This window comes from Callorhinchus milii, unplaced genomic scaffold (genome assembly GCF_018977255.1).
Source record: "Callorhinchus milii isolate IMCB2004 unplaced genomic scaffold, IMCB_Cmil_1.0 Scaffold19, whole genome shotgun sequence".
NCBI classification, from domain to species: domain Eukaryota; kingdom Metazoa; phylum Chordata; class Chondrichthyes; order Chimaeriformes; family Callorhinchidae; genus Callorhinchus; species Callorhinchus milii.
The window spans coordinates 11,458,005-11,473,998 of NW_024704760.1; the positions used below are offsets into that span (position 1 = coordinate 11,458,005).

The 15,994-nt window shown below is 47.8% G+C and overlaps 2 protein-coding genes across 3 annotated transcripts in view; both read left to right on the plus strand.

Annotated features, from left to right (window-relative positions):
- The first annotated feature begins 1,543 nt into the window (after positions 1-1,543).
- On the plus strand, positions 1,544-2,137 carry LOC103183890 (achaete-scute homolog 5). The gene has a single exon (XM_007901631.2). The coding sequence runs from the start codon at positions 1,544-1,546 to the stop codon at positions 2,135-2,137; it is 594 nt and encodes a 197-aa protein (XP_007899822.1).
- Positions 2,138-6,891: 4,754 nt separating this feature from the next.
- LOC103183888 (DENN domain-containing protein 2C) overlaps positions 6,892-15,994 on the plus strand; it is a 66,483-nt gene continuing 57,380 nt past the window's right edge. The window contains exon 1 of one of the 2 annotated variants that reach the window (XM_042342122.1): positions 6,892-6,915. The gene's annotated coding sequence lies outside the window, so the exon portion shown is untranslated. The remainder of the gene's footprint in view (positions 6,916-15,994) is intronic. The other variant, XM_042342123.1, reaches the window with a different exon arrangement.

Below are 15,994 nucleotides of genomic sequence, written 5' to 3' on the forward strand. Positions count from 1 at the left end.
TCATTGGAGCAGAGGAGGTTACGAGGACCTGATAGAGGTCTTCAAAATCATTAGGTTATTTGATAGGTTAGAAAGGGAAAAACTGTTCCCACTGGTGGGAGTGTCGGTGACTCGAGGTCACAGATTCAAAATAGTCTCTAAAAGAAGCCGAGGGGAGGGGAGAAGAATTTTTTTCACAGCGAGTTGTTCGAATCTGGAAGGCATTGCCTGAAAGGGCGGTCGAGGCTGATTCAATAACTACTTTTTAAAAACGCGGTGGACGGTATTTGAGAAGGACGGGTTTGCAGGTTATGGGGAAAGGGCCGGGTAGTGGGATTGACATTACATTGCTCTATTCAAAGAGCCGTCACAGACTCGGGCCGAATGGCCTCTTTTTGTGCTGTACGATTCTATGATTCTATAAACGCAGCAGCCAATTGCGCACAGCAGTGTCCCACAAACAGTCGTAGATTGAAAATGACCAATTTATTATTGTTTTTGGTTTTGGAGGGATTATTATTAGGCTCTGTGTGGAGTAAGGAAACTTGCCCAAGGTTTCGCCCTCTGCCTGGAATTGAACTCAGGTGTCTCGCTTGCAAGGTGAGTGCTCTAACCACTGAGCTATAGGACTCCATATAAAGTGAATTGACTGTATATTGTGTGGGCAAAACATGGCAGTCAATTGCGCACAGCAGTGTCCCACAAACAGTCATGGATTGAAGTGACCAATTTATTATTATTTTTTTGAAGGAATTATTACCCCGGAAAAGCGATCCACCAATCAACTAACAACCAGGTTCCTACTTACTGCGAGGTAAATGGTGGAGTGTGGAGTAAGGAAACTTGCCCAACATTTTGCTCTGCTGGGAATTGAACCCAGGTCTCCAGATTGCGAGGCGAGTGCTCCAACCACTGAGCTACAAGATTTATGCTGGGGTCTATTCAGCTAAAACCGCACAGCTTGCCATTGAGAAGTTTTGATGTGATAAGACATTGTATTAAATGTCACGCTAATTACTAAATGACAAAAACACTTTATAACTCAGGTCTCCATTGCTGTATAATCACTAATAAAATCTTCTTGTATTACAGAGGCCTGAATATGGGAACAAGACACAGGGAGATAAATATCTTGAGCTGTTGTTGAACTGGATGGACTCATTTCTAAATACAGTACTCATACACAGAATCCCAGATTGTAGATTTCCTCAACGCAAACCTCCATTAGGCTCTGCACCAAAGAGCATTTGGTTCAATCCAGCATTGAACTCCAGCATCCATCCCCTGAGGCTGGAGTTAATGAGACCGCAATAAACTTAGGGTCTCTGAATTGGGTTCTGCTCTGGTGCTGAGGAGTCTTTGATGTGTGTTACTTGCAGAGCCGGTGATTTGGTGATTTGCTGAGGGCTGAGGTGAGAGAAAGGCTGAGTTTTGTTTTGCTTCGAAAGACCATGCATCCCATCAAGTGAAGCCCAACCCCACTTTGCTCTTTGCTGCTCACTCGCTGGCTTGCTCTTTGACAACCGAGAGATTCCCCAATTCGACCTCCGCGTTGGGATCCGGGATGAATGGCAACTATCCCAGGCCCCTGATGGACAGGAGGCCAATCGCTGTCCCCAACTGTATGCAACTGGGAGTCCCTCTGCCTGGGAATCCTTCCCCACATTGCTCTCCGCACGTCTCCCACGGAGACAGCTTAGCCCACATGCCGTTCCTGGTCTACCCCACCAACCTGGAGTCCGCCTACTATGACACTTACGGCAGCATGTTTCCCTACGTGCCCTTTCATGGCCACTTTGGAATCTATGATTGTCCCTTCGAGCCGGCCTTCATCCAGAAGAGAAACGAGAGAGAGAGGCAGAGGGTTAAGTGTGTGAACGAGGGCTATACCAGGCTCCGCGATCACCTCCCCAGTGCCGTGGCTGAGAAGCGGCTCAGTAAAGTGGAGACACTGCGAGCAGCCATCGGATACATCAAATACCTCCAGGACTTGCTGAGCCGTAGTCCCACTGGGGTGGGGGCCGGGGTGGGGGAGGTCACACAGGAGCAGAAGGACAGCGCTCAGCAGAGCTCCCCTGCCTCAAAGCAGAACTGCAACAGTGACGGGGAATCCAAACCCTCATCCCCCTATTGCGAGTCAGAGGAAGCCAGCAGCTAGACATGGGATTGAAACTTCCAGGGTTCATTTCGCAAGACAAATGGAATCCTCCCATCAATGTCACAGTGACTTCCCTGACATAACCCTCTCCCCAACACCCCCCCCCAACACACCCCTCCCCCGCCCCCACATACACACACAGCAGTCCCTGTATCTCATTGTTTCACCAACACTGATAAATCCTGTAGTGTAGGGAGTAGCGAGCTCGCAGCACAAGCGAGATGACCTGGGTTTGGTTCCCGGCTGTGTCAAAACCTTAGGCAAGTTTCCTTACTCCACACGTCTCTCTTTACCCAGCAATAAGTAGAAATCTGGTCGTTAGTCGATTGGCGGATGGCTTTTCCGGGGAAAATGTGGAGTCCTGTAGCTCAGTGGTTAGAGCGCTCACCTTGCAAGCGAGACACCTGGGTTTAATTCCAGGCAGAGGGTGAAACCTTGGGCAAGTTTCTTTACTTCACACAGAGCCTAATGATAATCCCTCCAAAACAAAACAATAATAAATTGGTCATTTTCAAAACACGACTGTCTGTGGGACATTGCTGTGCGCAATTGGCTGCCGCGTTTCGCCCATAAATATACAGTCAATTCACTTTACAGTATATTCTGTGAAGCGCTTTGAGACATCGAGAAGATGTGAAAAGCGCTATATCAAATGCAAGGAATATTATTATTATTAATAATCCCTCCACAAAAAAAAGTATTGGTCACTCAATCCACACATGTACCACATAATAATAATAACAATAATAATAATAATCCTTGAATTTGGTAATAACGCCTTTCACACAGCACTTCACAGGATAGACTGCAAAAATACACACACAGCCTCATGACAGTTACAATTAGAGATACACACACAGTCCATAATCCTTGCCATTGATAGAACGCCTATAACATGGAATTAATAATAATAATCTTTGCATTTGATACAGTGCCTTATCACGTCTTCTAGATGTTTCAAAGCGCTTCACAGAATATCCTGTAAAGTGAACTGACTGTGTTTTGTGGGCGAACATTACTGTCCAGTGTGTTGGGCTGGTGAAGCCACTAACTAGAGTGAAACTGAAGCCTGGAGTCTGGGGAAACCAGGTTTGAGTCCCGGGTTATTCTGCGATATTCCATTTGCAACAAAGCTGCTACAGGTGGTCTCAGGAGGCGGACATCAGGCTCGGCTCCTGCTCCGGGTTCCCACCTGTGCTGCAAGGACTGGATGGGACATTCCGCAATGTCAGGTGATGCATTGCGTCACACAAGAAGCCTCACACAAGAAGCATTGGACCAGGGCCAGTCTGAACCCACCAGTTCAGCCAGACGAACATTGGGAGAGAAGATTAAAGCCCATCCATTAGTCTGATGATTTGTTTCTTAAACTCTTGTGAAACGTTACTTCTCAGATACACCGGTCGTATTAAATGAGTTTGTTTATTTCCCGCTCATTGCATTCGATTTCAGAATGTATGTCATGTGTAAAATATTAAAGATATCTCTGTCCAGGAGCCGTGTGGTGTCATTAATAAGGATAAATAATAATCATCTCATCTCAAAATTCAAGAGGGAATTGGAGAGTGAATTGGTGAATACAATAATTAATAAGAAGAATCCTTACAATTCATAATCCATCTGTAACATCGAAGCATGTGATTATCCTCCTTGGGGAAAGGTTGCATTGTCAGAGGTGCTGAGGTCCAGTCTGCTCGCTGAGTGGATATTAAGGTTCCCAACACACTATTTGAAAAGAGAAGGGAGTTCCTCTCTCCCAGTGTCCTGGTCAAACAGATAAAATTGGTTCATTCGCTTTTTGGCCGGTCAGGTTAACCTGCACTTAATACTTTCTGGAATTATGTAAGCAGGAAGCGTCCCTGTAGGGAGAGAGAGCGCATTCCATTCGAATAAACAATCTGTCTCTGGAATTTCCATAGACTTCTCAGTTAGGTTTGGACACTCTTAATTAAGCACATGACAATTAGTGCTCCTCCAACACCGCACTGGACTGTCAGCCCAGATTCTAACTCTGAAATCTCAATGTTGCGACACCCCGAGCCAGAGCAAAGCGCGGCGCCATGTTAGCGAGGCTGACAGACTAATCAAAGGATATGAAAGACAGCATTTAGGATAATAATGATAATAATCCCTGATTTGATATAGCAGTTTAACATGTTTTCCAGACGTCTCAAAGTGCTTCACAGAATATACAAAGTGTATGTTTTGTGGGCAAGTGCGGTAGCCAATTGCACACAGCGGTGTCCCATAAGCAGTCCTGGATTGAGCGACCAAATTATTATTATTATTTAGGATGACTTATTATCTTAAATAAATTTAAGTAAATTTAAAGTTTTTTTACTCTGGGTTAGTATTGGGCTTTCCTGTTCTCCCCCTGACTCGGCGACAGGCTCCGCCACTGTCAAGTGCTCCAAGACCCTGCGCTGAGTGAAGGGCGCAAGTTGTTGTTGTCCTCCACATTCCAGGGTAAGGTTGATTCCATCACTGCGGGGGGGCAGTTCTCCATCGAGGTCAGCAGGCGGCGCACTTGTGGTATCACAGTCTGAGATCTTGGTGTAACCCAGACCAGCTCAGAGGCTGACTGACCACTGTGAGGTTACAGTTCACTGCTGCTGGCCTCTCGCTTGCGAGGTGAACCCGCTAACTACTACACTATGGGTTTCCAAAAATTAATTGCCCACTCACCTCATTGATCAATCAGAAGATTGTGGGTTCAAGTCCCACATTGGGACTTTGAGTTCATAATAATAGTAATAATCCTTGCATTTGATATAGCGCTTTTCACGTCTTCTCGACTCAAAGCGCTTCACAGAATAGACTAAAGTAAATTGACCGTATATTTGTGGGTGAAACACAGCAGCCAAATGCGCACAGCAGCGTCTCGCAAACTGCTGTGGATTGAAGTGACCAATTTATTATTGTTTTTTTCTTAAGGGATTATTATCAGGCGTGGGAGTAAGCAAACTTGCCCAAGGTTTCGCCCTGCCGGGAATCAAACCCAGATCTCTCGCTTGTGAGACGAGTGCTGTAACCACTGAGCTACAGGAGTACATAGTCTAGGCTGACACTAAACCAAAATCCTGTCTAGATAAATATCTCATTGAGTCAGAAAGAGAGGAGACTTTGTCCTGGTGTCCTGGCCAACAAACCCTCGTTAAATACTTATATATTTCACGGTTGTTTATGGGACAGCAAATTGTGTGCAAATTCCTACAAAATGCACAGTCACTACACTTTCAGACATCCTGAAGACGTGATAAGGCTCTACATCAAATGCAAAGATTATTATTATTAATTATTTTTCCCCTTGATTTCAACAAGAGAAACAAGGTGGGGTGAGGGGGTCGGTGGGAATGATAAGTGGGTGAATGACAAAGATCTTGAGAACAAAAAATTCTTTAGACAAACGATGAATGAATTCACTGCCCCGGAGTCTCAGAGTTGGAAATAATAATAATTGTTGCATTTGATATCACTCTTTATCACGTTTTCGAGACGTTTCAAAGCATTTCGCAGAATATACTGTAAAGTGAATTGACTGTGTATTTTGTGGGCGAAAACGCAGCGGCCAATTGCGCACAACAGCGTCCCACAGACAGTCGTGGATTGAATGACCAACATTTTTATGTATTTTNAAAAAAAGGGATTATTACCCCCAGAAAAGTGATCCACCAATCAAACAACCACCGGGTTCCCACTTCCTGCTCAATAAACATAGCGATACAGTGTCGGCATCACCTGCAGTGAAGAGAGACAGGAGAGAGAGGAGAGAGAGAGAGAGAGAAGGGGGAAAGGAAAGAAGAGTGAGGAAAGAAGAAAGGAGAGAGAGAAAAAAGGTGAGAGGAGACAGAAGAAAAGAGAGAGGAGAGAGGAAAGGAGAGAGGGAGAAAGGAGAGGGTAAAGAGGGGAGAAGAGGACGCAGGGGAGAGGGGGGGAGAGAGGAAAGGATAGAGGAGGGAGAGGAGAGGAGAGAGGAAAGGAAAGAGAAGAGAGAGAGAGAGAGGAGGCGCTTCTGCCTGACCACATCCAGACTGACTGGGGGGGGGGGGGGGGGGGTCAGAGTGGAAGTGTGGACTCATCAGTGGACGAATTGGAACCGGAGGACAATCTCTCTCCCTCTTTCTTCCTCCCTCCTCCCTCCCTCCTCCTCCCTCCCTCCTCCTCCTCCCTCCCTCCCTCCCTCCTCCCTCCCTCCCTCCCTCCCTCCGCTCAGTCTTCAGACCATTCCCGTCAAGGTTGGATGTGAAGAGAAAAGAAAAGAAGTGCGGAGAGGAGGGCGGCGCGGCTCAGCTTCAGCTCCGGGGCCCCCCTGACCCCCAACCCCCCGGACCCCCAACTCCCCGGACCCCCAACCCCCCGGACCCCCAACTCCCCGGACCCCGGGACCCCCAACTCCCCGGCCCCCAGCCCCCGGACCCCCAACTCCCCAGCCCCCCGGACCCCCAGCCCCCCGGACCCCCAACTCCCCGGCCCCCGGGACCAGCCCCCCGGCCCCCGGGACCCCCAACTCCCCGGACCCCCAACCCCCCGGCCCCCGGGACCAGCCCCCAGCCCCCCAACCCCCCGGACCCCGGGACCAGCCCCCGGCCCCCGGGATCCCCAGCCCCCGAGCCCCCCAGCCCCCCGCCCCCGGGACCCCCAACTCCCCGGCCCCCCAGCCCCCCAGCCCCCCGCCCCCGGGACCCCCAGCCCCCCGGACCCCGGGACCAGCCCCCCAGCCCCCCGCCCCCGGGACCCCGGGCCCAGCCCCCGCCATGGACAGGAGTCGGGGGGCGATGGTAAGTGTCCGCAGTGTCTCCGCCGCTGTAGTGCTGTGGGCGGAGCTCTCACGGCGCCGCGCAACAATGTAACGATCGGTTCACAATCTGCAACAATGTTACCGGTGACCGAACGCGATACAATGTAACGGTGTTCCCGAGTGTCGATCTGTAACAATTGTCATTGACCCCAATGTCCGGTTTCTCCACTGACTATTGTCCTCTGTGGGTTAATGGGTCTGAAAGGCAGAGAGTCGGTTCCTTTAGACACTCTCTCTCTCTGTCTGTCTGTCTGTCTCTCTCTCTCTCTGTCTCTCTCTGTGTCTCTCTCTCTCTCTGTGTCTCTCTCTCTCTCTGTCTCTGTCTCTCTCTGTGTCTCTGTCTCTCTCTGTGTCTCTCTCTCCCTCTGTCTCTCCCTCTCTGTCTCTCTGTGTCTCTCTCTCTGTCTCTCTCTCCCTCTCTCTGTCTCTCTCTGTCTCTCCCTCTCTCTGTCTCTCTCTGTCTCTCTCTCTGTCTCTCTCTCCCTCTCTCTGTCTCTCTCTCTCTGGCTCTCTCTCTCTCTCTGTGTGTCTCTCTCTCTCTCTCTCCCTCTCTCTCTGTCTCTCTCTCTCTCTCTCTCTCTGTCTCTCTCTCCCTCTCTCTCTGTCTCTCTCTCTCTCTCTCTCTCTCTCTCTGTGTCTCTCTCTCTCTCTGTCTCTCTCTCTCTGTCTCTCTCTCCCTCTCTCTGTATCTCTCTCCCTCTCTCTGTCTCTCTGGCTCTCTCTCTCTGTGTCTCTCTCGCTCTGTCTCTCTCTCTCTCTCTCCCACTCTTTTGATCTGAAATAACCCGATTTATTGCAAATACTTTTTTTTGGTATTCAATGCCGGGTATTAATGTAACCAAAAGGCCTTCCCTTTCCCCAGAAGTTCCTTCAAACGGGGCCATGTGTGACTGATTAGTGAACTCCAACCCCCCCCCCCCCCCATACATTGCCTCCTCTTTTTGTAATGGGGCAGTTTGTTTGGGATCAAGTCCAGAGGGAGGAAAATTGTGCTTGAGGATTGAGACAGCCTGGACATCACCCCCCGCCCCCCCCCCCCCCCCCACTGCCCCACCACCACCGCTCTATTGTAGATTAACCTCCTCCCAATGTGCAGTTTGTTTTCTGATGTTACGAATGTGTTTTTTTCCCCCACAAAGTGAGTAAGTTACCCTTTTCCCCTCATTGATGTCTTTGTCTGTTCCCTTTCCTCCTGACTCCGGTCTCTGCAAGATGAAAGAGGGGGAAGTGTGGGGTCTGGGAAAGGAGAATTGTCGCGAACCCATCCGCTTGTTCTGGTGGATGTTTAAAGATCCCGTGGCACTGTTCGAAAAAGCGAAGGGAGTTTCTCTCTCCTGGTGTCCTGGTTAACAATCCCCCGGACAAAATTGGTCACTCACTTGATAGCTGTTTGTGGGACATTGCTGTATTCAATTTGGCTGTTGCATTTGCCTACAAACACACAATCACTACACTCTACAGTAATATCTATCAAGTGCTTTTGAGAGGTTTTGTAGGTGCAGTTATTGTTTTTATTATTATGCCACAAAAATACACAGTAAAGCCTGTGAAGCGCTTCTGAGACGTCTCAACAATGTGATAAGGTGCTATATCAAATGCAAGGATTATTATTATTATTATTATCTGCTGATAAGGGGAGCTGTAGACCATTAGGTGATGCTGGATGTATCACATGTCACAGAGAGCAACCCAGGCTGGACGGTACGGACACTCAGTCTATTAAATGATCCTTACGTTTGATACGGCAACTTTTACGGCAGGAGAAAGTCTCAAAGTGGAGTAACTGTGGTTTTTGTGGCACAGCAGCCAATTTGTGGATAGCAACGTCCCACAAACAGCAGTGAAGTGAATGACCAATTTTATTTTGGGGGGAGGGGGGGTGACCAATGCTATTGGCCAGGACACCAGGAGAAACTCTCTTCTGTTTTCAAACACAGGATTGAATCGTGCCATGGGATCTTTAATGTCCACCAGAACAAGGAGAAATGGAACCTCTGTGGAGGCCTTCCCGGCCCTCCCTCCACACTGCAGGTCATTCAGAACTCTGCAGCTCGTGTACTGTCCCGCACCAGACACCGCGACCACATCACTCCCACCCTCGCTCGCCTCCACTGGCTCCCCATCCCCCAGAGGATCGAATTCAAGATCCTCATCCTCATCTACAAGGCCATTCATGGCCTTGCTCCCTCCTACCTCTCCGACCTACTATCCCCCTACCTACCTGCCCGTACCCTCCGTTCTTCTGGCTCCGGTCTGCTCCACGTCCCCCGCCCCAACCGCCCTACCATCGGTGGCCAGGCCTTCAGCCTCTCAGCCCCGAGGCTCTGGAACTCCATCCCCCAGTGCCTTCGCCGCCTCCTCCCTTTCCTCCTTCAAGGCCGGTCTCAAAACCTTTCTCTTTGACCGTGCCTTCAGCTCCACTCTCGACTCTCTACCCACTCCTCGCTCCCTCCCTTCCTTCCCTCCCCTCACCCTGACCATTTCCCCCCCAATGCTCGGGTCCTGACCCAACTGTACAGCGCCTTGGGACGTCCTCCCGACGTGAAAGGCGCTCTATAAATGGAATCTTGTTGTTGTTGTTGTTGTTTAATAGCTTTCCTGACAAAGTAACACACTCCCAGGCATGACCTGGAATGTCAGCCTCATTGAGTGGTTAGAGCACTCGCTTTGCAAGCGAGAGACCTGAGTTCAATTCCAGACAGGGCGAAACCTTGGGCAAGTTTCCTTACTCCACACAGAGCCTAATAATAATCCTCCAAAACCAAAAACAATAATAAATTGGTCATCTTCAATCTACGACTGTTTGTGGGACATTGCTGTGCGCAATTGGCTGCCGCGTTCGCCCACAAATATACAGTCAATTCACTTTACAGTGTGTTATGTGAAGCGCTTTGGGACGTCCTCCCGACGTGAAAAGCGCTATATCAAATGCAAGGATTATTATTATTTCTATGGGTTCCAAGCACCTGCCTTCTGACTCAGAGCTGAAACAGCTAATAACTGAGCCAGGTTGACACACAATTGTATGAGACAATTGAACAGACAGACCCCGTCTGCCTATTCAGGTGGTTGTTAAAGATCCCATGGCGCCATTTGAAAAGCGCAGCGAGTTTCTCTCTCGGTGTCCTGGCTAACAATCCCCCAAAACAAAATTGGTCACTCACTTCATGGTTGTTTGTGGGACACTGCTGTGCATTACTGGCTGCTGCATTTCACCCACAAAATACACAGTCACTACACTTTACAGTGGATTCTACAAAGCGCTTTGAGATGTTTCAATGATGTAATAAGGCACTAGACATATGCAAGGATGCATTATAATAATAATAATAATGAGTCACTTATTACTGATCACACGCAGGAGTTGAGGTACAGATCAGCCATGATCTTATAGAATGGCGGAACAGACCTGAGGGGCTGAATGGCCTATTCCTGTTTCCCTGTTTCTCGGAGCTATGGCTGACCTTCCCTTCCCTAATCTTGAGGGATTAAAACCCCCAAATGTTGGTTTGGTTCAGTCACCTGGCCAGAAAGAGATGTAACATCTAGACTGCATGACTTGAGTTCCTAAAAACAAAGGGAATGTGTCTGGTTGTGTCTGGGCTGTAATTATATTGATCAAAACAAATGACTGTCCATTTATTGTATCTGGCTTGACTGCTGCTCACCTCTGTCTCTGTCAGTGCTGGAGAGAGAGCTGCATTGTTGGTGGTGTTCTTTGCATGAGACATTAAACCCAGGCTGTATCTGCCTCTGGATACAACAACAACAACAAGATTCCATTTATTGAGCGCCTTTCACGTCGGGAGGACGTCCCAAGGCGCTGTACAGTTGGGTCAGGACCCGAGCATTGGGGGGGAAATGGTCAGGGTGAGGAGAGGGAAGGGAGGGAGCGAGGAAGGGGTAGAGAGTCGAGAGGAGAGCTGAAGGCACGGTCAAAGAGAATAGTCAGGTGGATGTTACCAATGCCATAGCATGATTTGGGGGGAAATAAAAAGAGTTCCTCCCTGTGTTCTGGCCAACAACTCTCAGAATTATTAGTCATTCCCTTCATGTCTGTTTGTGGGACATTGTTGGTCTCTGTGTTTGCCTACAAAAACAGCCACTATGCTTGACAGTAATTAAGTGGTCAGACATATTGACGTGCTGAGGCTTAAAAGGTTCCTTTCAGTGCGGGAGAAGGGAACTTGGACGATTTAAATGCTTACTTTTCATATTAAAAATTTTCTACAAAATAATAACTTTGTGTTTACCGCCACCAATACAGTCCTCGTGTGCAGTGTTGGGGTGAAAGGTCAGGGTCAGTCAATTGTTTGTTTGAAATACGATGGAGACAACTTTACTGTGAAAGGAAGTGCTATTTTTATCACTGATTCCTATTTCACTGTTTTCAACCAACTGATGTCCCAACTGGGCTTAATGTTTATCCAGTGCCTGGCTGGCGTAGCCACATTTTGTCAGAGGTGCCATTCTTCTGAAGAGATGTTAAACCACAGTTTATAATAATAGTAATAATAATATTCGTTGCATTTGATACAGTGCCTTATCATGTCTTTGAGACGTCTCAAAGTGCTTCACAGGATATACTATAAAGTGAATTGACTGTATATTATGTGGGCAAAACATGGCAGCAATTGCGCACAGCAGTCATGAATTTTAGTGAACAAATTTTTTTTTTTAGCCATTTGCCTATTTGGATGGACATTAAGGTGTAGTAATATTATTGGAAAAGAGAAGGGAGTTTCTCTCTCCAGATAAACTGGTCTGTTCTCTTCTTTGACTGGTTGCGGTATAGTATGTTCAAATTGGCTGCTGGGTCGGTATATAGATATACAACAACAACTTGGATTTATATAGCGCCCTCCACGCCAGACAGCGTCTCAGAGCGCTTCAACAGTCACTATACCTGGCAGCAATTGCCTTTGAAGTACTTTGAGATGTTTCAGTGTTGTAGACGCTGAAAGAAACCATTGCCAGATTTATCATGTCACATAATGATCAGCTTTGAAAATAATAATAATCCATATTCGCCCACAAAATATTCAATTCACTTTACAGTATATTCTGTGAAGCGCTTTGAGACATTTTGATGAGGTGAGGAGGCGCTGTTATCAAATGCAAGGATTATTATCATTACTATTATTATAAACTGTGGTTTAACATCTCTTCAGAAAGATGACACCTCTGACAAAATGTCGCTTTATTATTATTATCCACCTGGTGCAGGCCTGACCCTGAGATGGCAGAGAGCTTGGCAGCCAAGCCCCAATCCTATGTGACCAGCTCTGGTTGGGGGGGAGTAGGCGATGCTGAGTCTACTTGAAGTATCTTATGAAATATCTTCCCTCCACCTCCCCTCCGCCCATCCCCACACTCACTGCATCTGCTCCAGTGCCAAACCAGGATCTGTGGATTATTGGAACGTGGATTGCTTTGACACGAGATACTGAGATGTTTAACATAAAATTAACTAAAGATTTAAAGCAGAGAATGGCAAAGAATCCAGGAAAAGGGAAGGGAATTGGGATTCGATTAGTTAGCTCCAGTAGATGAGCGAGTGCCAGTCTAGACTAGCAATGCAGCAGTTTCTATGAACGTTAGAGAATAATAACAATAATAATAATCCTTGCATTAATATAGCATCTGACCACATTGTTGAGACGTCTGAAAGCGCTTCCCAGAATACACTGTAAAGTGGAGTGACTGTGTATTTTGTGGGTGAAACGAACAAGCGAGGACCTATCAGAGGATGGTAAGTTGGGTATAATCCGAAATCGGCCTCTTTGTATTTTGAAGAGACTAAACTGCTGTTTGCTGCACAATCTGAAATGTAGCTCCATGTTTTGTGTCTTGTTTGCTTGAGCTCAACTGAACACAGTTACTTGTGTCCGGATGTTCCTTTTATCAGCAGCTCAGGCCGTTGGGAGTGACCCAAACTGATATTGGGAGATGAGCTTTCAGCACTCGTGAGAGCTGCCCCTGATCATCTAAAGCACAAGCGTGTAAATCAATACGGGAATCACACAGTCTAAGCTGATGCTCCAGTGCAGCGCTGGGGGGTGTTGCATTGTCGGAGGTGCCGTCCTTTGGGATGAAACGTTAAACCGAAGTCCCGAATCCTGTTCAACAACAAAACAAAATTGCATTTGTAAACTGCTATTCACATCAGGAGGAAGTCCCAAGGCACTGGACAGTCGGGAATCAGGGGGTGAGGCGAGCGTATGGAGGGCAGGATTGGGATGAGTGAGGGCAGAGAGGTAGGAGGGCGGCTGAAGGCATGGTCGAAAAATAGAGTCTTGAATCGTACTTGAAGGAGGCAAGAGAGGGAGCAAGGCGAACAGATTGTGGGATGGAGTTCCAAAGAGGGGGCAGAGAGGCTGAAAGTCTGGCCGTTGATGGTAGGGCAGGTCGGGTAGGAGACATGGAGCAGGCCGGAGCCCACTGAGCGGAGGGAGTGGGCAGGTTAATAGGGGTTTAACAGGTCAGAGAGGTAGGAGGGCACAAGGCAGTGGAGGCCCTTGAAACTGAGGACTAGTATTTTGAATTCTATCCTCTGTGTGATGGGGAGCCAGTGGAGCCGGGCGAGGGTGGGACTGACGGAGTCACGGAGCCCGGTGCGGGAGAGGACACGAGCTGCAGAGTTCTGGATGATCTACAGCTTGTGGAGGGAAGAGTTGGGGAGGCCGACAAGGAAGCAGTTTCCGTAATCAAGTCTTGAGGTGACGAATGAGGGTTTCGGCGGTCTGAGGGGTGAGGCAGTGGCGGAGACGGGCAATGTTGCAGAGGTGGAGGAAGGCAGAGCGGGTCATAGCACGGATATGGGGGAGATAGAACAGTTGAGGGTTGAACAAGACACCCAGGTTCCTGACTGGCTTGGTGAGATTGAGTGTGCAACCGTGGATGCTGACACTGCCAGTGCCTGAGGTGCGGAGGCGCTGGTGCGAGCCAATCAGGAGGGTCTTGCTGATATTCAGGCTGTAGAAAGTTGGCTCTCATCCAGGACTTGATGTCTGACAGACAGTCAGACATGGCACTATTTGAAAAGAGAAGGGAGTTTCTCTCTCCTGGTGACCTTTTGTCCTGCCCGGGAAGAGACTCCAGGTCCTCTGGTTTGCGAGGCGAACGCTCTAACCACTGAGCTACAGGACTCCAGACACAGTTGTCCCATCACTCACACGTTCATAGCTTTACAGAAGGCGCAGCTCAGAAACAGACCATTCGGCCTATCCAGTCTGAATGCTGTTTATGAGCCTCACGAGTTCATAGAATCATAGATTCATAGAATCATACAGCATAAAAGGAGACCATTCAGCCCATCGTGTCTGTGTCGGCACTTTGAAAAGATCTATCCACATCAACCCCACTCCCCCGCTCTCGCCCCATAGCTCTGCAAACTTGTCCTCCCCAAATAATTATCTACTTCTCTCTTAAAAGTTGTTAACGAATCGGTTCCCACCAGCCTTTCAGGCAATGCATTCCAGATCCCAACAACTCGCTGTGTGAAAACATTTCTCCTCACGTCCCCTCTGTTTCTTTTAAGAACTATTTTAAATCAGTGTCCTCGGGTTACCGAACCTCCCGCCTGTGGGAATAGTTTCTCCTTGTTCACCCTATCGAATCCCCTCATATCTTTGAAGACTTCTATTAAGTCTCCTCTTAACCTTCTCTGCTCCAAGGAGAATAATCCTCGCTTCTCTACCTCTCCTGATAACTGAAGCCCCTCATTCCTGGTATCATGCTGGTCAATCTCCTTTGCTCCCTCTCCAATGCCTTGACATCCTTCCTAAAGTGTGGGGCCCAGAACTGAACACAGTCTCTCGCTGAGGCCTAACCAGGGTTTATAAAGGTTCATCTTCCTGACTTTTGTATTCTATGCCCCTATTTATAAAGCCTAGTATCCCGTATGTTTTTTTTAACAGCTTTATCTACCTGTCCTGCCACCCTCAAAGCTTTACTTCTGTGAACCCCCAGATCTCTCTGTATATTCTGTAAAGCGTTTTGAGACGTCTAGAAGCTATGAAAAGTGCTATATCAAATGGAAGGATTATTATTATTATTATGATTATGAACGGTACAGAGGCTCCTTTTGTCAACCTTGCAGCCCTTCTTTTACCAACGCACCTCGGTCTCAAGCTCCTACTCTGTAAAATCACTCCTTTATTCCCTCCTCCACCTTTGTTAAATGAGCTGCTTCAGCGTAAGGGTCTAAGCCATCGAGGCAGAGGTATTCTGCACAGAAATAATAATAATCCTTGTAGTTGATATAGCAATGTCTCAAAGTGCTTCACAGAATGTACTGTAAAGTGAATTGACTGTAATTGACTGCGAAACACGACAGCCAATTGTGCACAGCGGCGTCCCATAAACAGTCATGGATTGGGCGACAAATTCATAGATTCATAGAATGTTACGGCACAGAAGGAGGCCATTATTATTATTAATTATTTATTTATTTTTAAGGAATCATTACTCCTGGAAATGTGACCCGCCAGTCAACTAACAACCGGGTTCCTATTTACTGTTAGGTAAACAGAAGCATGTGGAGTAACGAATCTTACCCAACGTTTGCCCTGGCTAGGAATCGAACCCAGGTCCTCCCGTAAACCTAATGGTTTACTGCTAACATGTTTATCCAGGTCCCTTTTGAACGATGTATGGATCCATCGTCACCAGCCACTTCTGAGAATAAATTCCAAACCTCGGCCAGTTTCCGAGTGAGGAAATTTCTCCAACCTCTCCCCCGATGTCTCTGCTAAATCCTTGAGACTTGTCACCGATACCCCTGATTACAAAGTACATGTCACTATCTAGAAGGTTGAGGGCTGATCTGATTGAGGTGTTTAAAATAATAAAGGGATTCAATGGGGTAGCTACAGAGAAACTGTTTCCTCTGGTGGGAAATCCAGAACAAGGGGCATCATCTTAAAATTAGAGCCGGGCCACTTACGAGTGAAATCGGGGGCAGTTTTTCACCGAAAGTGCAGTGGAAATCTGGAACTCTCTCCCCCAAAAGGCTGTGAATGCTGGATCCATTCACATTTTCATGGCTGAGACGGATA